We start from the raw sequence: 22,489 nt of genomic DNA on the forward strand, positions 1-22,489 counted from the left end.
AAAATAATACAGATGAATCTATATACAAAACAGAAACAGACTCACAGACATAGAAAACAAACTCATGGTTACCAAAGGGTAGAGGGAGAGGGGGAGGGACAAACTGGGAGTATGGGATTAATAGATGCACACTACCATGTATAAAGTAGATAAGCAACAAGGATTTCCTGTATAACACAGGGAACAATACTCAATATCTTATAATAACCTATAATGGAAAATAATCTGAAAAAATTAATATATATATATAACTGAATCACTTTGTTGTACATTTGAAACTAACACAATATTGTAAATCAACTATACTTCAAATTTAAAAAAATTTAAAAAGAAAAAAGTTACCTATAATTAAAGGGGATCCAATGATCAGGAAAGGAATTTTTTGGTAGGAAAAGAAGAGCAGACCAAGAAATCTGAGTGGCCTTGACAGCTGCTTTTGGGACAAGGTCTTTGGAAAGTTTCATTAATTTTCTGTTTCTCAACAAGTTATTTCACCTTTCACTTTCTTTTTATCTGAAGGCTTAACCCTACTTCAAACAACATAGTAGCTTTTAAAGACAAGAACCTTTATTAAATGGATTTGGAGGTATCAATTGTTTCACATTCTAAAAAGATTTTTGATTGGCTGATAATGGAATCAGGTTTTATAACCATGTGTCAGTGTTTGCTCGCCTTTGCCTTTTTTGAACTTGATTATGAATTCCATGAGGCCAGCAACTGTCCTCTCCTGTGTTAAAATGTCAAGAATCTTGTGGATGCTTAATATATATTAATTGATGATGATAAAAGATAAAAAACCAGGACTTCCCTGGTGGCGCAGTGGTTAAGAATCTGCCTGCCAATGTAGGTGACACGGGTTCGAGCCCAGGTCCAGGAAGATCCCACGTGCCACGGAGCAACTAAGCCTGTGCACCACAACTACTGAGCCTGTGCTCCAGAGCCCGCGAGCCACAACTACTGAGCACGCGTGCCACAACTACTGAAGCCCACGTGCCTAGAGCCCATGCTCTACAACAAGAGAAGCCACCGCAATGAGAAGTCCGCGCACCGCAACGAAGAGTAGCCCCGGCTCGCTGCAACTAGAGAAAGCCCACGTGCAGCAACGAAGACCCAATGCAGCCAAAAATAAATAAATAAATTTTTAAAAAGATAAAAAATGGCATTCATTCAGTCCTAGAGCCCTTCCACTGAGTTATGCTTAGCTACACAGGTTTAGTACGGTCACTACACAAGTATAAAAAGAAACCACAGTAAGGTATAGTGGAAATAACAAAGACTTGGGCAGATGTGAGTGGGTTGGGATTCTGGTACTCCCACTTAGCTGTGTGACCTTGAGCCTGATTCTTCATATGTAAAATAGAGATAATAATACCTTCCCATAGAGTTGCTTTGAGGATTAAATGAGTTAACTACCGATAGTGTCAAACTGCGTACAGTTTCCAAAATATGACATGGTGTTTACTGCTTTCATGTCTGTGCCTGGAACCCTAAGCCTGTAATAACCATTCCTTTTTTATTCACACTGTGCCTCTCCTGTTGTTTGGCAAGTGCCTGGTCTTCAAGAAAGACACAACTCAAACACTAACATGTTTGTGAAGCCTGCCTTGATGGTAGATGATAGACAGATATGGTTACTTAATATTGAATGAATGAGTGTCTGGAACCCGGTAAGTTCTAAATATATGTTTGCTTTTTCATCACTCTCCCCTTTTCTGCTTTATCCCAACAATTCTCTCTTTAAGTGACTTGTTTGATACAGCTGATTCTCCTCTTCTTCTAAAAACCTTCTAAAGTCAATTGGATAGGGATATATAACCCTCCTACTGAGAAACAGGAAGTGGATATTGCCAACAATAATACAATCTACCCCCCAAAAGCAACAGGTAGCTTATTTCGAATATGAAAAAAGTTGAGAGAATATACTACAAATGTGTCCTTTGTGAAAAATTACTTGGCAATATGAAATCAAATCTGATAAGAAATGAGTCAAAATGAAGAATTAAGAATGGACATTTTGCAGTGCGCCAGTCTATGTAAATGGAGGACTAAGACCAAACAACAAGGTTATGAATATGTGATAGAATGAAACTATTATAAACCCTGACACAATAAAAATCCATTCATTCATTTGTTCATTAAATACATATCACTTAGTACCTACTCCGTGCCAGGCAATGCTCTACACACTGTGGATACAACCATCATCAAGATGAAGTCGCAGTCTTCATGAAACTTAGATTCTAATGGGAGAGACATACAGTAAACATATTATCTAAATATATAACATAATATCAGATAGTAATGAGTGCTATGAAGAAAAATAAATAGCATAAAGGGGGAGAGAATAATGAGGGTGCTATTGTAAATAGTGTGGTCAGGGACGACCTCTCTGAAAAGATGATGGATGAGCAAAGAACGGAATGAACTAAGGGAAAGAGCCATGCAAATATCTGGGGAAGAGCACTCTAGGCAGTGGAACATGTCAATGCCCTTCAACCAAAGACCATCAGGAACTTACTCATAGCTGACAAGTTGGGTTTATTATTCTTTGCAGGCAGGGAGAATGAACACCATAGGGAACCATGGGGTGTTTCAGTAAGAGAATGTTAGAAAGAACCTACTATAGTATTTGAGTGATTTACGGGAGGGTCTAAGGAAGTGGCAGTTCGCTCTAAATCAGATGCTGTCAGAAAGCAGGGGCAATTGTATGATTGGGCATCTCAATAACCTCATATATAGGGAGGGCAGACTAGGGCAAAGATAAAGCTGTAATTGATAAAGTAGCAGTCACCCATTTTGGCCAAGAGAGGGGGTGTTTGGTGTTTTCTGGGTGGCACAGTGACTTTTTTTTTGTCTGTGCTTAGACAAAATTATGAAGTGGTCTTATTTCGTCTCACGTTGTCAGTCACCTAGTGACCTTGTCTTAGATTGGCGTTCTGTGAGTTTATGTCCAACAGAAGAACATGGCCTGAGCGCTAGTCAGCTTCCAGATATCAGGGGCTGCTTCCCAATCCATTTTCTCTAACAGCAAGTGAAAAGCCTTAGAATATAAGGAATAAATTTTAGAGGTGGTGGGAGAGGAGGGAGGAGGTATAATATTGGCTATCTCCTCATCTTTAGTAGAAAATAGTTAATAGTGCATTATTATTGTATGGGACATACTTATACTAAAACATTATTCATTGTTTAGCTGAAATTCAAATGTAAGCGAACCTACTGTATTTTTTTTCTTTTTGCTAAATCTGACAACACTAAAATAAAAACACTGTCAGCTGCATAGGAAATACTTTGAATACTTGGTGCTTTTTCTTCTCGTCCCACTTAGATTTTTATTTGAAATCAGGATAGACTCAGAAAAAAATATGTAATTCGATTTGAGCCATTCCTATATATTCTACATGTACATAGACGCCCACATCTGTGCATATATTGATATTATGTATATGTACGTATGGACATACATACACACACACGAGAAACAGTAAAAGCATCCAATAGTATAGAATATGTAACACACACGCACAGAAGGCACCTGGAACACAAGCAGAATTGACTGTGTTGGTGATACGGCCACTCAGTGAAATGTATCTTGTGGTCTGTCATCCTTCCTTTCAGTCATTTCAAGTACGAGGCTGAGAAAAACACGGTCTCCGATCCAACTTGGACCTGGCGCGCCTCCTGAGGAACCGGAAGGATGAGAGGAACCGATTGCAGCGGCGGTTTATTTACACGGATGCACACACCCCTTTCACGTCGGCGGGAGGCCACGTAGGCCTGGGGAAGGATTTTGCCGGCGTACCCGGAATGGTTTCCTCAGCTTTGGTTGGGCGGGGGAGGGTAGCGCAGCGGCGCGTTCTGGGAGCCGAAGAGACCGAGATCTTCCCGGGCTCTTGAGAGTGTTACCTCTTTCGCGGCAACAATGGCTCGGGTGTCTCGCTCGCGCGGCCCGGAGTGGGAAGCGTCGCAGTTCGTCGAAGAGCCCCGAGCCCGCGGGGCGGCCGCTCTCGTTCGCACTCTTGCTCTCGGCCCGGGGACCGGAATGGCCTCGGCCATCAGCTGGGTGGCCTCAGCCGAGGCTCCCGAAACCAGCTCTGCGCCCCTGGCTTGCGGTGTCGTTCGCGAGAGCTGCCCTCGGCACCTCGGTGCTCCCCTTCCGCTTCTGCGTCCTCGTCCGCTGAGCGCTGCCGCCACTCGCGCCGCTGCGGGAGCGACGAGCCGGGACCCAGCCTCCTGGACCGGGAGGAGGTGAGTGATGCGGCCGCACCTTCGCTCTGAGGAGCCCACTTGCCTTCAGAGTTCGCTTCATCTCTCATCCCGCTTCTGAACGGTTCCAATTAAGCATTTTCTACCTTCTTTGCGCCCATTTCCATCTTTTGCTTCAGTCCACGACAGCTCCTTATTTGCCCTTTTTCTGCCTTAATTCTCACTCATCCTTGGGCTCCTTCATACGGTGCTGTGACCCCTCCACCCCCTTTCACCTCTGGTCTGGCAGAAGACATGGCCAAGGGTCCCAGACCTATTTACGTTGTGTTATCATTTGTGAGCAAGTTTTTATTCCCCACTAGACTGAGTTCGTGGAAAGGAGGAGCCCGATTTTACTCATCACAGAATTCGCAGTGCCTAGCACTTAGTAAGAGCTCAACCATTGTGTGTTGAATGAATGAACAGATTGGTTTGAGATGATAACAGGATGTGTAAGTGGAAATTCTTTGTAGGGAGTTGGGAAGGGTTGAGATTAAGGGTTTAAACTGGAGAAGAGAAAACCTTCCCCCACGACAGGATTGGATGAATGTAGGAAAAGCAATGTGCGTAACTGCAAATGGGGCTACCTTGAGAAAGGTCTTGTGAAATGGTCTCAATCTTGACCTTGAAGAATGAGGGAAGGGTGAGATCAATTTTCCTCTAATGAAAGTGAGTATTGGAGCGGAAAGATAGTTTAAGAAGGAAAAGTTCTAATTATTGCTGTGTAAGTATTCATACCTCCCAAGTGCCTTGAATGTGTTAAAAATGAGAAATTTACAAACATTACAGGCACTGAGGGGCAGGTTGAAATTACAACAGTTGGGAGATGTCTTGATGGTTTTTTTCTTCCAGCAGTGGAAGGTAATAAAGCATAGTGAGGAGGAAGATAGTGGATGGATTCAGACTGCCTGAGTTTGAAGCCCTGCTTTGCCACTTAATACCTGTATAACTTTGGGTATTGAGAGTTTACCTGAGCTACTCTGTGGTGTTGCTGCCTCAGCATCCATTTTGTTTTCAGGGACTAGCCCTCTCCTGTAAGCACATGCCATAGATAGCAACCCGTAAAATCACAAGCAAATGTAAGTTCCTGATATGACTTCCCTAACAGCCCCTGTGATCTGCAGTCTCCCCTGCCTCCCAGTGCTGGTATGCTGTATGGCCCCCTTAGAGAAGACCCTCGTGGGGCTTACCAAAACCCCCGCTCTTTTGGTTTAAATTGACCAAAATGGCCCTAGCCTGGGAACCCCAAAGCACTCCACCCACAGACTGTAATAAAAGCATGTGCCCCAGGTCCTGTCACTCTCTGCACCCTATCTTGACCTCCCCATGTAACCCCTCGAGGTGTGCTGGATACTTCCTACTGGACCTGTGAGTAATAAACTTCTCTATTTCAATTTCTCTTGTGGTCTGTTGTTGAACTTTGGCTCACCATCTGGCACCCTGTGCTCCACTTAACAAATGTTAATTTAAGGAAGTCAAAACATTGAGCAAATTACTTAACCTCTCCAAGGTACATTTCTTCACCTGTAAAAACGGGGATAAAAATAGTGCTGACATTTTTAGGGTTGTTGTAATGATTTAGTGCCTGGAACATAATACACATTATTTTTTATCTATTAGGGTTTCACACCTGGGAGGAGGAACAGTAAAAATAGTCCTGAGTTATATTGGAGACCTACCTCTCCAAGTTATATGTTTCAGAAAGGTCACCCACAATCCGTGTCAATCAAAAACCAAACAGGTTATTTTAGAATCCCAACCAAAAGGTGTAAGAACAGCTTGGATGAAATTTGCATTTGTGCATGTAGAAGATAATTCATCTTGAGTCCAGATGAAACCAGGTAGCAGCAGGGACTGTTTTAATGGTCTCTTATTCACCCTGTTGGTGAGAGAGGTAATCCCTCCCTAGGGTTATGGGGCAGCTGAACATAGGACACCTGACACTGGACACATAAGATCCACTATGCAGGGATAATCTGGAACGCACCTGTCCCTTTAATAAAGAGGGTTGTTTGGCTAGGGGACCTTTTCTGCAGGAGCAGAGTGGGAAGGGGAATTTGCAGTTAGGCCATTGGAGGCCCTACTGGTTTCCCCAGATGTCAAGGCAGCACATAATATTGGGCCTTAATTTTAGGCCCTACACCACAAGGACTGTGTGTCTTTACAGTCTGGCATGCATCATTGGCCCCTATACTTATATATTCCAAGGGCTATTATTTGTATGTTTACTTTTAGATTATCTGCTTCTGGAACTGGGTGACCCTCTGAGTCCAAATCTGCAGTTATAATACCTTTTCCCCTGAATAAAGAAGTAAAAAATAATTTATTTAAGCAATGAGACCAAATATATTTATTTTGTAAGGATTAAAAAAAAAAACAGAGACACAAGCAGCTAAACTTTGGAGAATTGAGCCTCTGTTAGTTTTCTCCTTTTCTTTTTTTCAGTTTATGAGTAATGGTAAATACTAAACAGAAGAAATGACAAACATTATAATAAAACAAAAAAAATTTAATGTCCTCCAAAGAACAGATAGACAATGTACTCCTTTTCCAAAAAGGAACTAAAGGAAAAACAAAGAAAACAAACCCTGGATCTCATTGAATACAACTTCTGTCACATAGAACTTTTCAGAGCTCCCTTTATTTTCTACTTCTTGTAGTGCTTCATTTTTTTTCAAAATTGAAATATTTACTTGACAGAAAATTTTTGAATTTGGTAAACAAATGGCAATAACTGGTACATACATTAATTCAAAATATTTCTACTAAGCACCAAATAGTTCCCAAATTTTTCACCAAGAACCTCTTCATCACTGAAAGAATGCCTAAAATGTAATCAGTTTAGTTAGGTTTTTAATCAAGAAATCTAAAGATGCCAATCAGTAGTGCTTCATTTTTAAAAGCTGTCTTTACTAGGTCCTGGGTTTCTGAAAACTAAAGTTTTAACCAAATTGGAACAGACTTCTTTTTCCTTTCATAAATATGCATAAACAAATGAAGTTATTTCCAAATGTAAAACTGTTTCTGTCACATATTGCAGAAGATGAAATGAGCAATTAGGAGCTCTGTAATGCATGCGGCAGAAGGGATGTGCTTGACAGCCTCCCAGGCTGCATTTCTAGCCTGGCTGTTCAGGCTGTCTGTAGTCTGTACCATTTGATAGTACTATCAGAACATCAGACCCTAAGTGTTAAGTTTACATTTATACCAAGTTTTTATTAATTTAAAGTTTAAAACATAAAGGGAGAATAGAATAACTGGACTTGTTGAATTTGAATATATATAAAATTTATATATATATATCTATATATATAATGGAATTCAGCTTTTTTTTTTTTTTTTTGCGGTACGCGGGCCTCTCACTGCTGTGGCCTCTCCCGCTGCAGAGCACAGGCTCCGGACGCGCAGGCTCAGCAGCCATGGCTCATGGGCCCAGCCGCTCCATGGCATGCGGGATCCTCCCGGGCCGGGGCACGAACCCGCGTCCCCTGCATCGGCAGGCGGACTCTCAACCACTGCGCCACCAGGGAAGCCCGAATTCAGCTATTTTTAAATTTTTTTATTTCTATATTTAAATTTATATTTCATAACCTTTCTACCTATTGAAATCCATGAGTTCACACCAGTACCTCAAATTCCAATCCATAGCACAGCGTTCATTCTAGCTTTCCCCTTTTTTCTAGAATTCACCTATTGAGTTAATAAATCTTCTGGAAAATTAAGTGAGATAGGATTAGAGAATTGGGAGCTCCTGAAGTATGAGGACTTTCTGCAAAGAATCCTTGTTTTAGACTGAATTGTGTGCCCCCAAAATTCATATGTTGAAGCCCTAACCCTCGAAGTGACTGTAATTGGCAATAGGGCTTTTAAGGAGGTAATTAAGGTTAAATAAGCTCATAAGGAAGAGACCCTAATTCAGTAGGACTGGTGTCCTTATAAGAAGAAGAGACACCAGAGATCTCGGTCAATCAGTATCTCTCTGTCTCTCTGTCTCTCTCTCCTTCTATCTCCCCCTTATCCTCCTCTCTCCCTCTACTCTTCCTCTCTCCCTCTCTCCCCACTCCCACCTCTCCTGACCTGATCACAGAGGACACAGAGAAGAGGCCACGTGAGGACACAGCAAGAAGGTGGCATTCTACAAGCCAGGAACAGAGGTCTCACCAGAAACCAACACTGATGTCACCTTGATCTTGCATTTCTTTTTTTTTTTAATTTTATTTATTTCTTTAAACAGCAGGTTATTACTTATCCATTTTATACATATTAGTGTATATATGGCAATCCCAATCTCCCAATTCATCCCACCACCACCACCACCCCCCGCCACTTTCCCCCCTTGGTTTCCATGTTTGTTCTGTACATCAGTGTCTCAGTTTCTGCTCTGCAAACTGGTTCATCTGTACCATTTTTCTAGGTTCCACGTATATGCGTTAATATACGATATTTGTTTTTCTCTTTCTCACTTACTTCACTCTGTATGACAGTCTCTAGATCCATCCACGTCTCTACAGATGACTCCATTTCTTTCCTTTTCATGGCTGAGTAATATTCCATTGTATATATGTACCACACCTTCTTCATTCATTCGTCTGTCAATGGGCATTTAGGTTGCTTCCACATCCTGGCTATTGTAAATATTGCTGCAATGAACATTGGGTGCATGTGACTTTTTGAATTACAGTTTTCTCTGGGTATATGCCCAGTAGTGGGATTGCTGGGTCATATGGTAATTCTATTTTTAGTTTTTTAAGGAACCTCCATACAGTTCTCCATAGTGGCTGTATCAATTTACATTCCCACCAACAGTACAAGAGGGTTCCCTTTTCTCCACACCCTCTCCAGCATTTATTGTTTCTAGATTTTTTTATGATGGCCATTCTGACTGGTGTGAGGTGATACCTCATTGTAGTTTTGGTTTGCATTTCTCTGATGATTAGTGATGTTGAGCATCCTTTCATGTGTTTGTTGGCAATCTGTATATCTTCTTTGGAGAAATGTCTATTTAGGTCTTCTGCCCATTTTTGAATTGGGTTGTTTGTTTTTTTGATATTGAGCTGCTTGTAAATTTTGGAGATTAATCCTTTGTCACTTGCTTCATTTGCAAATATTTTCTCCCATTCTGAGGGTTGTCTTTTGGTCTTGTTTATGGTTTCCTTTGCTGTGCAAAAGCTTTTAAGTTTCATTAGGTTCCATTTGTTTATTTTTGTTTTTATTTTCATTACTCTAGGAGGTGGAACAAAAAAGATCTTGCTGCAATTTATCTGAAAGAGTGTTCTTCCTATGTTTTCCTCTAAGAGTTTTATAGTGCTCGGTCTTACATTTAAACTCTAATCTATTTTGAGTTTATATTTGTGTATGGTGTTAGGGAGTGTTCTAATTACATTCTTTTACATGTAGCTGTCCAGTTTGCCCACCACCACTTATTGAAGAGGCTGTCTTTTCTCCATTGTATATCCTTGCCTCCTTTGTCATAGATTAGTTGACCATGGGTGTGTGGGTTTATCTCTGGGCTTTCTATCCTGTTCCATTGATCTATGTTCCTATTTTTGTGCCAGTACCATATTGTCTTGATTACTGTAGCTTTGTAGTATAGTCTAAAGTCAGGGAGTCTGATTCCTCCAGCTCCATTTTTTTCCCTCAAGACTGCTTTGACTATTCGGGGTCTTTTGTGTCTCCATACAAATTTTAAGATTTTTTGTTCTAGTTCTGTAAAACATGCCATTGGTGATTTGATAGAGATTGCATTGAATCTGTAGATTGCTTTGGGTAGTATAGTCATTTTCACAATATTGATTCTTCCAATCCAAGAACATGTTATATCTCCCATCATGTTTGTATCATCTTTAATTTCTTTCATCAGTGTCTTATAATTTTCTGCATACAGGTCTTTTGTGTCTCTAGGTAGGTTTATTCCTAGGTATTTTATTCTTTTTGTTGCAGTGGTAAATGGGAGTGTTTCCTTAATTTCTCTTTCATATTTTTCATCACTAATGTATAGGAATGCAAGAGATTTCTGTGCATTAATTTTGTATCCTGCAACTTTACCAAGTTCATTGATTAGCTCTAGTAGTTTTCTGGTGGCATCTTTAGGATTCTCTATGTATAGTATCATGTCATCTGCAAACAGTGACAGTTTTATTTCTTCTATTCCAATTTGTATTCCTTTTATTTCTTTTTCTTCTCTGATTGCCATGGCTAGGACTTCCAAAGCTATGTTGAATGATAGTGGTGAGAGTGGACATCCTTGTCTTGTTCCTGATCTTAGAAGAAATGATTTCAGTTTTTCACCATTGAGAATGATGTTTGCTGTGGGTTTGTTGTATATGGGCTTTGTTATATTGAAGTAGGTTCACTCTATGCCCACTTTCTGGAGAGTTTTTATTATAAATGGGTGTTGAATTTTGGCAACAGCTTTTTCTGCATCTATTGAGATGATCATATGGTTTTTCTTCTTCAATTTGTTAATATGGTGTATCACATTCATTGATTTGTGTATATTGAAGAATCCTTGCATCCCTGGGATAAAACCCACTTGATCATGGTGTCTGATCCTTTTAATGTGTTGTTGGATTCTGTTTGCTAGTATTTTGTTGAGGATTTTTACATCTATATTCATCAGTGATATTGGTCTGTAATTTTCTTTTTTTGTAGTATCTTTGTTTGGCTTTGGTATCCGGGTGATGGTGGCCTCGTAGAATGAGTTTGGGAGTGTTCCTTCCTCTACAATTTTTTTGGAAGAGTTTGAGAAGGATAGTTGTTAGCTCTTCTCTAAATGTTTGATAGAATTCACCTGTGAAGCCATCTGGTCCTGGACTTTTGTTTGTTGGAAGATTTTTAATCACAGTTTCAATTTCATTACTTGTGATTGGTCTGTTCACATTTTCTATTTCTTCCTGGTTCAGTCTTGGAAGGTTATACCTTTCTAAGAATTTGTCCATTTCTTCCAGGTTGTCCATTTTATTTCCATAGAGTTGCTTGTAGTAATCTCTCATGATCCTTTGTATTTCTATGGTGTCCATTGTAACTTCTCCTTTTTCATCTCTAATTTTATTGATCTGAGTTCTCTCCCTCTTTTTCTTGATGAGTCTGGCTAAAGGTTTATCAATTTTGTTTATCTTCTCCAAGAACCAGCTTTTAGTTTTATTGATCTTTGCTATTGTCTTCTTTGTTTGTATTTCATTTATTTCTGCTCTGACCTTTATGATTTCTTTCCTTCTACTAACTTTGGGTTTTGTTTGTTCTTCTTTCTCTACTTCCTTTAGGTGTAAGGTTAGGTTGTTTATTTGAGCTGTTTGTTGTTTCTTGAGGTAGGATTGTATTGCTGTAAACTTCCCTCTTAGAACTGCTTTTGCTGCATCCCCTAGGTTTTAGATCATTGTGTTTTCATTGTCATTTGTCTCTAGGTATTTTTTGATTTCCTCTTTAATTTCTTCAGTGATCTCTTGGTTATTTAGTAGTGTATTGTTTAGCCTCCATGTGTTTGTGTTTTTTACGTTTTTTTCCCTGTAATTGATTTCTAATCCCATAGCGTTATGGTCGGAAAAGATGCTTAATATGATTTCAATTTTCTTAAATTTACTGAGGCTTGATTTGTGACCCAAGATGCGATCTATCCTGGAGAATGTTCCGTGCGCAATTGAGAAGAAAGTGTAATCTGCTGTTTTTGGATGGAATGTCCTATAAATATCAGTTAAATCTATCTGGCCTATTGTGTCATTTAAAGCTTGTGTTTCCCTATTTATTTTCTGTCTGGATGATCTGTCCATTGGTGTAAGTGAGGTGTTAAAAGTCCCCCACTATTATTGTGTTACTGTTGATTTCCTCTTTTATAGCTGTTAGCAGTTGCCTTATGTATTGAGGTGCTCCTATGTTGGGTGCATATATATTTATAATTCTTATATCTTCTTCCTGGATTGATCATTATGTAATGTCCTTCCTTGTCTCTTGCAACATTCTTTATTTTAAAGTCTATTTTACCTGATACGAGTATTGCTACTCCAGCTTTCTTTTGATTTCCATTTGCATGGAATATCTTTTTCCATCCCCTCACTTTCAGTCTGTATGTGTCCCTGGGTCTGAAGTGGGTCTCTTGTAGACAGCATATATATGGGTCTTGTTTTTGTATCCATTCAGCGAGCCTGTGTCTTTTGGTTGGAGCATTTAATCCATTCATGTTTAAGGTAATTATCGATATGTATGTTCCTATGACCATTTTCTTAATTGTTTTGGGTTTGTTTTTGTAGGTCCTTTTCTTCTCTTGTGTTTCCCACTTAGAGACGTTCCTTTAGCATTTGTTGTAGAGCTGGTTTGGTGGTGCTGAATTCTCTTATCTTTTGCTTGTCTGTAAAGCTTTTGATTTCTCCTTCAAATCTGAATGAGATCCTTTCCGGGTAGAGTAATCTTGGTTGTAGGTTCTTCCCTTTCATCACTTTAAGTATATCATGCCACTCCCTTCTGGCTCGTAGAGTTTCTGCTGAGAAATCACCTGTTAACCTTATGGCCGTTCCCTTGTATGTTATTTGTCATTTTTTCCCTTGCTGCTTTCAGTAATTTTTCTTTGTCTTTAATTTTTGCCAATTTGATTACTATGTGTCTCGGCGTGTTTCTCCTTGGGTTTATCCTGTATGGGACTCTCTGTGCTTCCTGGACTGGGTGGCTATTTCCTTTCCCATGTTAGGGAAGTTTTGAACTATAATCTCTTCAAATATTTTCTCAGGTCCCTTCTCTCTCTCTTCTCCTTCTGGGACCCCTATAATGTGAATGTTGTTGCGTTTAGTGTTGTCCCAGAGGTCTCTTAGACTGTCTTCATTTCTTTTCATTCTTTTTTCTATATTCTGTTCCGCAGCAGTGAATTCCACCATTCTGTCTTCCAGGTCACTTATCCGTTCTTCTGCCTCATTTATTCTGCTATTGATTCCTTCTAGGAATTTGTATTTTTCATTTCAGTTGTTGTACTGTTCATCTTTGTTTGTTTGTTCTTTAATTCTTCTAGGTCTTTGTTAAACATTTCTTGCACCTTCTTGATCTTTGCCTCCATTCTTTCTCCGAGGTCCTGGATCATCTTCACTCTCATTATTCTGAATTCTTTTTCTGGAAGGTTGCGTATCTCCACTTCATTTAGTTGTTTTTTTGGGGTTTTATCTTGTTCCTTCATCTGGTACGTAGCCCTCTGCCTTTTCATCTTGTCTCTCTGTGAATGTGGTTTTTGTTACACAGGCTGCACGACTGTAGTTCTTTTTGCCTCTGCTGTCTGCCCTCTGGTGGATGAGGCTATCTAAGAGGCTTGTGCAAGTTTCCTGATGGGAGGGACTGGTGGTGGGTAGAGATGGCTGTTGCTTTGGTGGGCAGAGCTCAGTAAAACTTTAATCAGCCTGTCTGCTGGTGGGTGGGACTGGGTTCCCTCCCTGTTGGTTGTTTGACCTTAGGCGACCCAACACTGGAGCCTACCCAGGCTCTTTGGTGGGGCTAATGGCAGACTCTGGGAGGGCTCACACCAAGGAGGACTTCCCAGAACTTCTGCTGCCAGTGTCCTTGTCCCTGCGGTGAGCCACAACTGCCCCCCGCCTCTGCAGGAGACCCCCCAACACTAGCAGGTAGGTCTGGTTCAGTCTCCTACGGAATCACTCCTCCTTCCCCTGGGTCATGATGTGCACACTACTTTGTGTGTGCCCTCCAAGAATGGAGTCTATGTTTCCCCCAGTTCAGTCAGAGTCCTGCAATTGATTCCCACTAGCCTTTAAAGTCTGATTCTCTAGGAATTCTTCCTCCTGTTGCCAGACCCCCAGGTTGGGAAGCCTGACGGGCTCAGAACCTTCACTCCAGTGGGTGGACTTCTGTGGTATAAGCATTCTCCAGTTTGTGAGTCACCTGCCTAGCAGTTATGGGATTGGATTTTATCGTGATTGCACCCCTCCTACCGTCTCACTGTGGCTTCTCCTTTGTCTTTGGATGTGGGGTATCTTTTTTGGTGAGTTCCAGTGTCTTCCTGTCGATGATTGTTCAGCAGTTAGTTGTGATTCCGGTGCTCTCACAAGAGGGAGTGAGAGCACGTCCTTCTGCTCCGCCATCTTGAACCAATGCTCGATCTTGGATTTCTAACCTCCAGAATGGTGAGAAAATAAATTTCTGTTGTTTAAGCCACCCAGTCTATGGTATTTTGTTATGGCAGCCCTAGCTGACTAATACAATACTGCACCACAGTAAGTCTTTTAAAAATGTATTTTAAAAATATGTTATAACATTTATTAAATCCAGTGCCTATTTTAAATTTTTTTAATTAAGTGAGGAACTTTAAGTGCGTCTCACATATTTCTTCTTTCTTGTGATTTATCCTTTTATGTCCCTTAAGTTTTAAAAATATGGAACATACCTAAGAATTAAAACATGTTGCCAGTGGATTTTAGCATGCTAATTGTTCTTTTTAAATTATAATTCATGGGGTGCTAATTTCCTATTCATAGAAGGGTTCAGCGTTAAGACAAATAATGCATTTATGTTATTTTGAATTATTTTTTTCTTCAACTAACCCAATAACAGATTGCATGCCAGATTTTAGCATTACAAAGGGATTTTAAAGATGAATATGCCAGTATGGTTTTGTTTAGTTAATTTTCCTATATACAATACTATCTGAAGGCTTAATGCTTCTTCTTTTTCCTTGTTTCTTTTCTCTTTGGTGCTATTTATTAGCTGCTGCTTCCCTCTCCTCTGTTTCCGTGTCTACTTTAGGTTGAGTTGAGACAATGTGCTTCACAGATAAACTTCTAATTTGTGACTAGTTGATAAAGCATTATTATTAGAAACTTGTACTTACAGATATCCTTATAAGAAAATGAAATCAGAGAATTAGAGTTGGAAGGTGCCCTAAAAATAACTTTCTAGGCAATACCTAAATTATTCCAGATGTGACGTTAAGAGGAAAAGACTGTGATACGGAAATGCCCTTTTTAAGCTATTGTAGAAGGCTAATAATACTCATTTTCAGAATTCTCTTACAACAGGATGAAATCTCTATACTGTAGTGTGTTAGGTTCTTACTCTGGGGAGACACAACAGTTGCTACTGTACCGTATGTCTGTTCCACATGTAGAATGAAATTATGAAGTCTTCCCTCAGCCTTCTTATGTCCAGTTTCTTTCATTTTTCCTTATGATTCCTATTTCCCTGCATTTGCCCTGTGGTTTCTTCTGAAAATATAAATCCTTCATGCTGCTTTCAGTGTGAATAGCATTTTGTTAACTCGAAAGCATTATGCAAATATAAATGATTATTCTACTGTTATGAAGGTGGTTGGCCAATAAGCTGTACTGTTACAAAAGCAGTCAGGTGCTGGCTTTGAATGGTTCTTGGACAATCAGTTTGTTACTGAAAATTTTTAAGTGTATATTTTTATACTCTGTGGTCCATATTTTATCACTTTTCTGATTCTTACTACAGTTTTCTTTAAATTCAGCTCTGATGAACATACACCAGTAGAGGACAAAGAGCCAAAGAAAAGCACCACTTTAGCTTCTACTTCAGAAGGTATTTTTTAAATATAGGACTTTTTTATTGAGAAGTTTAAAAAATACGTTTATAAATAGTTGAATATTAGACTTTACTCAAATCGCCTGTCATCAATTCCTTTTCAGTATATATATATATTTTTTTCGGTACACAGGCCTCTCACTGTTGTGGCCTCTCCCGTTGCGGAGCACAGGCTCCAGACGCTCAGGCTCAGCGGTCATGGCTCACGAGCCCAGCTGCTTCCCGGACCGGGACCCGAACCCGTGTCCCCTGCATCGGCAGGCGGACTCTCAACCACTGCGCCACCAGGGAAGCCCATCTTTTCAGTATTTTTAATACAATAAAATTGATGCTCAGAAATACTTCTTTAGAAGTTAGTTTTTTATTTGTATTTTATGTAGAAGAAAAGAAGAAGAAGAAGTCTAGTCATTCAAAAGAAAGGTCCAAGAAAAAGAGGAAGAAAAAATCATCTAAAAGAAAACACAAGAAGTATTCTGATGATAGTGACAGTGACTCTGATTCTGAAACAGACTCCAGTGGTAAGAAAGCCAACATCCTTCTGTGAGCCTTGCTTCAAAACTAGTTGTACTTCTTGAAAGCTTATTTTAGAAGAAGGTTCTTAAAAACAATAATAGCCAAGAGTTTTGAACACTCACTGACTTGGTGTTGGGCACCCTGCTAAGTGCTTGATACGCATTATTGCTATTTAATCCACACAGTCACTGTAGGACACATCTTAGAGATGGAGACATGGAGGCCCAGAGCAGGTTATAAGTGATACAGCCACTATGGAGAAGAGTATGGAGGTTCCTTAAAAAACTACAAATAGAACTACCATATGACCCACTACTGGGCATATACCCTGAGAAAACCATAGTTCAAAAAGAGTCATGGGGCTTCCCTGGTGGTGCAGTGGTTGAGAGTCTGCTTGCCGATGCAGGGGACACGGTTTCATGCCCCGGTCGGGGAAGATCCCACATGCCGCGGAGAAGCTAGGCCTGTGAGCCATGGCCGCTGAGCCTGCACATCCGGAGCCTGTGCTCCGCAACGGGAGAGGCCACAACAGTGAGAGGCCTGCATACCGCAAAAAAAAAAAGAGTCATGAACCACAATGTTCATTGCAGGTCTATTTACAATAGCCAGGAGATGGAAGCAACCTAAGGGTCCATCAACAGATGAATGGATAAAGAAGATGTGGCACATATATACAATGAATATTACTCAGCCATAAAAAGAAACAAAATTGAGTTATTTGTAGTGAGGTAGATGGACCTAGAGTCTGTCATACAGAGTGAAGTAAGTCAGAAAGAGAAAAACAAATACCGTATGCTAACACATATATATGGAATCTAAGAAAAAAAAAGGTCATGAAAAACCTAGGGGTAAGACAGGAATAAAGACACAGACCTACTAGAGCATGGACTTGAGGATATGGGGAGGGGGAAGGGTAAGCTGGGACAAAGTGAGAGAGTGGCATGGACGTATATACACTACCAAACGTAAAAGAGATAGCTAGTGGGAAGCAGCCACATAGCACAGGGAGATCAGCTCGGTGCTTTGTGACCACCTAGAGGGGTGAGATAGGGAGGGAGGGAGACGCAAGAGGAAAGAGATATGGGGATATATGTATATGTATAACTGATTCACTTTGTTATAAAGCAGAAACTAACACACCATTGTAAAGCAATTATACTCCAATAAAGATGTTAAAAAAAAAAAGTACCGCCCCAAGGCCACACAGTTGGGATTCAAACCTAAGCCGTGTGACTCCAGATTGGTTGTGTGTAGCTGTACGAGGCATGTGGCACCGAACCATGTTGGGGTTAGTCTGTGAGACGTGTGGTGCTAAGCCAAGCCACAGGGGGCTGCCTCAGCCCAGTGGAGCAGCTCTTTTGTGAGATTCTCACACTAAGTGGGCACCTTTGTGCAATTTTCAAAAAGGTACACCATAGGGGACTCCCTCTGGCCAGCAGCTGATTTATGTATCACACTTCCTGTGGGGCGGCACATCACAAAAAAGTCACCTTTTTGTGCCCTCTCCTGGCTGATGACTGACAGAGGGTGCCTCCTCTGGGGACACGTTACACTAAGGCACCCCTTCCTCTGGTGTCACCTGGGTTTCCTGGCCCTCACTGTCACCTTTCTTCCTCACTGCTGGAAGGCTGAGCTTTCTTGAAGCGCAGATCTGAGCATGGCGGTCCCTACTTAAAATCCTTCCACAGTTCTCCATGGCCTTCAGGGTAAAGTCAGATCCCAATTGTAGAGGAATAACTGAGGACATGGAAAGGAGACGTGACCCATGAACCCCTCGGCAGACCGAGGGTTAGCGAGTAAGCCAGAACTGCAGGCAGTCCTGGATACTTTGGGCGCTGATCCATGAAATGACCTCAGTATAATCAGAATGATGGGAACACAAGGAGATGTCCTTGTGCTGCTTGTGAGCTCAAGGATGAAGCACGGCATGTCTTCAAGAAGGCCCACTGTTGCTTGTCTAATCAATAAAAGCATATATTGCTGCTTTGGCTTTTCTGGAATGTTAAAATTTTAAGTCTTAAGATGTAAACATAGATAATGCTTAAATAAAAGTCACCACAGCAGGATGAGACGGCACTGTATTGCCTGAGCGAGCAGCAGCCCTCTACTGCTGTGCTTCTGCACAATTCATCTTGTGTGATGAGCTTACTTTCAGCCCTGTCATAAGAAAACTGCAACACCAATTGATCTCTCGCATCATGTACCCTGTGGCTCTCCTGCAGCGTCCTCTTTGGCCTAAGGATGACTTTCCATCTCCTTGATACTGCACGTCCTTTCTCTTGACTCTGTCGCTTGATACAGAGAGTCCGTCTGCCTACAATGCCGGTCTCTCCCTGCACGCGGCTTGGCTTACTCATTGCTATGATGGGCATGCATTACGTTTGTAATGAAACTGATTTTAAAAATAACTAGCTTAAGAGTCACCTTTTCCTGGTCAACCATTCCTCAACCACTATCCCCAAATCAGCCTGATTTTGAGACTCTTCTGTATGCCCAGAGCACCCCATGCTTCCCTCTCACTCAGATTCTAGTTGCCTCTTTCCCTGTGTCTCCTCCACTAGAATGTGCTCCTGGAAAGCAAACCCTCAAACACACACATCATGAAAATACTCAAACATTGAGAAAAATAAAGGGAGTAGTAGTATTAATGCCATGTACAGTACTTGTCACTCAGGTTTAACATTTGTTAGCATTTTGACATACTTGTTTCAGATAGGGATTTTTTTTGTTGAGATAGTCAAGGTAAAATACACTAAATATTTCTGTCTGCAACGCTTTAAAAAATGACATTTTCCTACTTAACTACAATACCATTATCTCACCAGTAAGTTAATAATTCCCTATATCATCTAATACCTAGTGTGACTTTAATTTCTATGCTTCCAGTGCCTAGCACGGTTTGTGACATAAGCGTTTGAATGAGTGAATTTCTCTGATATAACAAATGGGACAGGAAAAGCATATTTATCTTGTCAAAGGTATTAACATGGGGACTTCTCTGGTGGCACAGTGGTTAGGAGTCTGCCTGCCAATGCAGGGGACTTGGGTTCGAGGTCTGGTCCAGGAAGATCCCATATGCCACAGAGCAACTAAGCCCGTGTGCCACAACTACTGGGCCTGTGCTCTAGAGCCCGCAAGCCACAACTACTGAGCCCACGTGCCACAACTACGGAAGCCTGCACGCCTAGAGCCTGTGCTCCGCAACAAGAGAAGCCACTGCAATGAGAAGCCTGTGTGGCACAACGAAGAGTAGCCCCTGCGCGCTGCAACTAGAGAAAGCCCGCACGCAGCAACGAAGACCGAACACAGCCATAAGTAAATAAATAAATCATAAATAAATTTATAAAAAGGTATTAATGTTTAGAGGTAAACTTTTTTTTCAATTTTAATGTGTTTTAATTTTCAGATGAAGATACAAAGGAAAGCAAAAAAAAAAAGCCCAGCAAAAGAAAAAGAAGAAACACAGATGATCAGGTTTTTTTAATGTAATTTTTATTATGGAAAAGGTCAAATATATATACAAGTATAGAGAATAGTGTAATGATCTCCCATGTACATATCACCAACTTGAACAATTATCAACTTGTGAGAAGTTGCCACCACCTCCCAATTATTTTGAAACAAATCCCAGATATCATTTCATTTATAAACAATTCAGCATGCTTCTCTAAAAGAGAGACATTCTTTTTTAAACATAACCACATTACCATTACTATGCCTAAAAATTTAACAGTAATTCCTCAGTTTTTTATCACACTTCATTTTTATTTTGTTTTCTAGCCTGGCAGTTTCACATGAGGAAGACAGCATGAAGAAAGCCAAGGTCTGACCACTTCTTTTCAGTGATCTATTAATCTGGAATATTAATCAGGGCCTCCCTCTTGCTTCCAGCAGCAGTAAACCAAAATGTTCCCTTTTAGTGTTTAATCGTCAGATCTAGCGTCCTTTCAAGGACGCTGAATGAGACAAAATACATTTGAAGGCATAATTGTCACTTCTGAGCCAGGGAAGACACAACAATATGGCTCCTGTGGTGGGGGGAGGGGTGAAAAGGGAGAAGAGCCTCTTTCTGGCCTCAATGGAGGCACCTCTTGTGTTCCCTTTGAAGCAGCAGTTCCTTTGGGCCAGAATGGTTTGTTCCCCTATATCCTTCACAAAAAGGGAGAGTAGTGAACAGAATCTGGAGCATCTAGAACAAAACTAGGTGAATATTTGGATGCTACCTTCCTATAAAGCCCTATGAATAGTAATTTCTTAGGAAGGTTCCTTTAGAGTCCAGGCTTGTGCCTGAGCTCCTCATCATGAATGGAGCTTGGTCCCATTTTGCAGCACACTGTTCTCTCACTAGGGACTTTTCCCACCTCATCTTATATGTGTATGTATCTGAGAAGTGCAGGGTCTAGTGATAGTGCTTAGGGACGTCACCTCATGAAAAGAGACCTTCTTGACATTCCTTAGCAATTCTTACCCATATCATACTAACCCCATTTGGCACATAAAAACAAATATACAAGAGAATTCACATCTGTACTGAAAATACAAAAAATATGCCCTATTAAAAACACAGTGCACTGTTTTCATTTATTCAGTTCATTTATTAGGCATTTGGTGAACTGCTCTTGAGGTGCTATGAAAAATTTCAATCTGGCAAAAAAATACTTTGGAAAAACTCATAGAAAACATGTCTTACAAGATAGGGACTAGAAAATGAATGCTGATGACAGGGACCCATGCCAGGCCAAGCAAAGCTAAGCCAAAGGAAGGCATAGGTGGAGGAGGCAAGGGCAGACAAGGCAAGGATGGCATGGGTGGCCCAGGTATTTGGGGCTGCAGTGGCACCAGAGGAACCCAACTGCAGTTGGGTTGCAGAATAAATATGGCATTATAGGGTCCATCCAGGATTATGATGACAGGGTGACCCATGGCCACAGGGGATGTATTTCTGAGAATTAAACCCCTCTGATATCTCCAACACTTGGCCCTCCCATTCTTAAACCAAAACTTTGATCAGAGGGAAAAAAGGTATTGGTTTAGTATATTGAACAGTTAATGTCTTAATAGAAGAACACAACATGCAAATCTATGTGCTATTGATGAAATGGAAGAAACTATTTCATTATTGCTCAAATATCTTAGGAAAATTAATACTGCACCCCTCCCTTCAGCCCGCCCTTAGTGATCGTAGGCTATATGTGCCAAGCTCTGGTCTAGGCTTATTGCTTTGTTCCTGTCCTCCCACTTTTAGTATTCTTTAACTATTTTGCATGTCCTACATGCAAACCAGCTAGTGAATTGCACTGTGTCCTTGCTGTTAATGCTTTGCCTGGTAACAGGGTAAAGACATGTTAGTGTTCTGACAGCAGTCGAGCTGCCCTGCCCCTCCTCACTAGGGACAATGTCACCCTGGTGATGGGGGGAGCTGAGCATGGTAAAAACTCAACCCCTTTCAAAGTCATACTGAGGGAGGCAGCCCCTATTTTAAAACCCCATCTTCAGTCTGAAGTAAATAATTAATAGGAAGGAACATGTTGGATTTTTAGACAGAAGGCTTCCTTCAAGGATGACTAAGGAGTCATTCACCCTCTGAAACATCTTGAAAGTTAGAAAGGTGGTCTGGCAAGGGGGGCCCAGTGGGGTTTTGACTTGTCTTACTGGGACGTGAGAGTTGCTGAAGATCTGGTCACTGCCTTGATATCTTAGTCTTTAATGTTAAGGAAAGTTCAACCTAACTAGGTTCAACTCCATTCAAACCCAGTTTCTGCCCAGCCAATAATTCGGAGGGAAAGAGGCAGACCACTGTCAATTCTGCGTGTGCCAACCCGCCCCCACCCTCCAGTCTTCATGGGCTCAGGACACTGTCAGCTAACCCGGTTCTACCTCCAGGTTCAGGATTCTGGATGGAAGGTGATGTTGCTGGAGCAGGTCCTGCCAGCCCTACTCCTCAACTAGGAGATCCCAACACCAACAAGAGTTCTAAGGCAGGAGAGTGGAACTAGGCATTTTAGAACAAGGTCAACAACAGTGTGGCACCCCCCTGTTCACTGCAGCATTATTTGTGATAGATAAGGAAACAACCCAATTGTCTATCTACGGATGAATGAATAAAGAAAATGTGTATACAGGCACATCTCAGAGATATTGTCGGTATGGTTCCAGACCACTGCAACAAAGCGAATATCGCAATAAAGTGAGCCACATGGATTTTTTG

The 22,489-nt window shown here is 41.0% G+C and overlaps 1 protein-coding gene across 3 annotated transcripts; it reads left to right on the forward strand.

Annotated features, from left to right (window-relative positions):
- The first annotated feature begins 3,728 nt into the window (after positions 1-3,728).
- Positions 3,729-16,398, forward strand: LOC115801567 (uncharacterized). 3 transcript variants are annotated; one of them, XM_030759470.2, is made up of 3 exons: positions 3,749-4,245; positions 15,695-15,765; positions 16,149-16,398. In XM_030759470.2, the coding sequence occupies exons 1-3, from the start codon at positions 3,920-3,922 to the stop codon at positions 16,310-16,312; spliced, it is 561 nt and encodes a 186-aa protein (XP_030615330.2). In that variant the 5' UTR covers positions 3,749-3,919; the 3' UTR covers positions 16,313-16,398. The 3 variants fall into 3 exon arrangements, 1 of the variants encoding a protein (XP_030615330.2); XR_016391278.1 differs by having other exon boundaries at positions 3,729-15,765; positions 15,902-16,398; XR_016391279.1 differs by having other exon boundaries at positions 3,729-14,351; positions 15,695-16,398.
- Positions 16,399-22,489: the final 6,091 nt, after the last annotated feature.

Source organism: Delphinapterus leucas, chromosome X (assembly GCF_059928025.1).
Source record: "Delphinapterus leucas isolate spDelLeu-1000000601 "Yukka" chromosome X, BTC_Dleu_Yukka2, whole genome shotgun sequence".
In the NCBI taxonomy this organism is placed as follows: domain Eukaryota; kingdom Metazoa; phylum Chordata; class Mammalia; order Artiodactyla; family Monodontidae; genus Delphinapterus; species Delphinapterus leucas.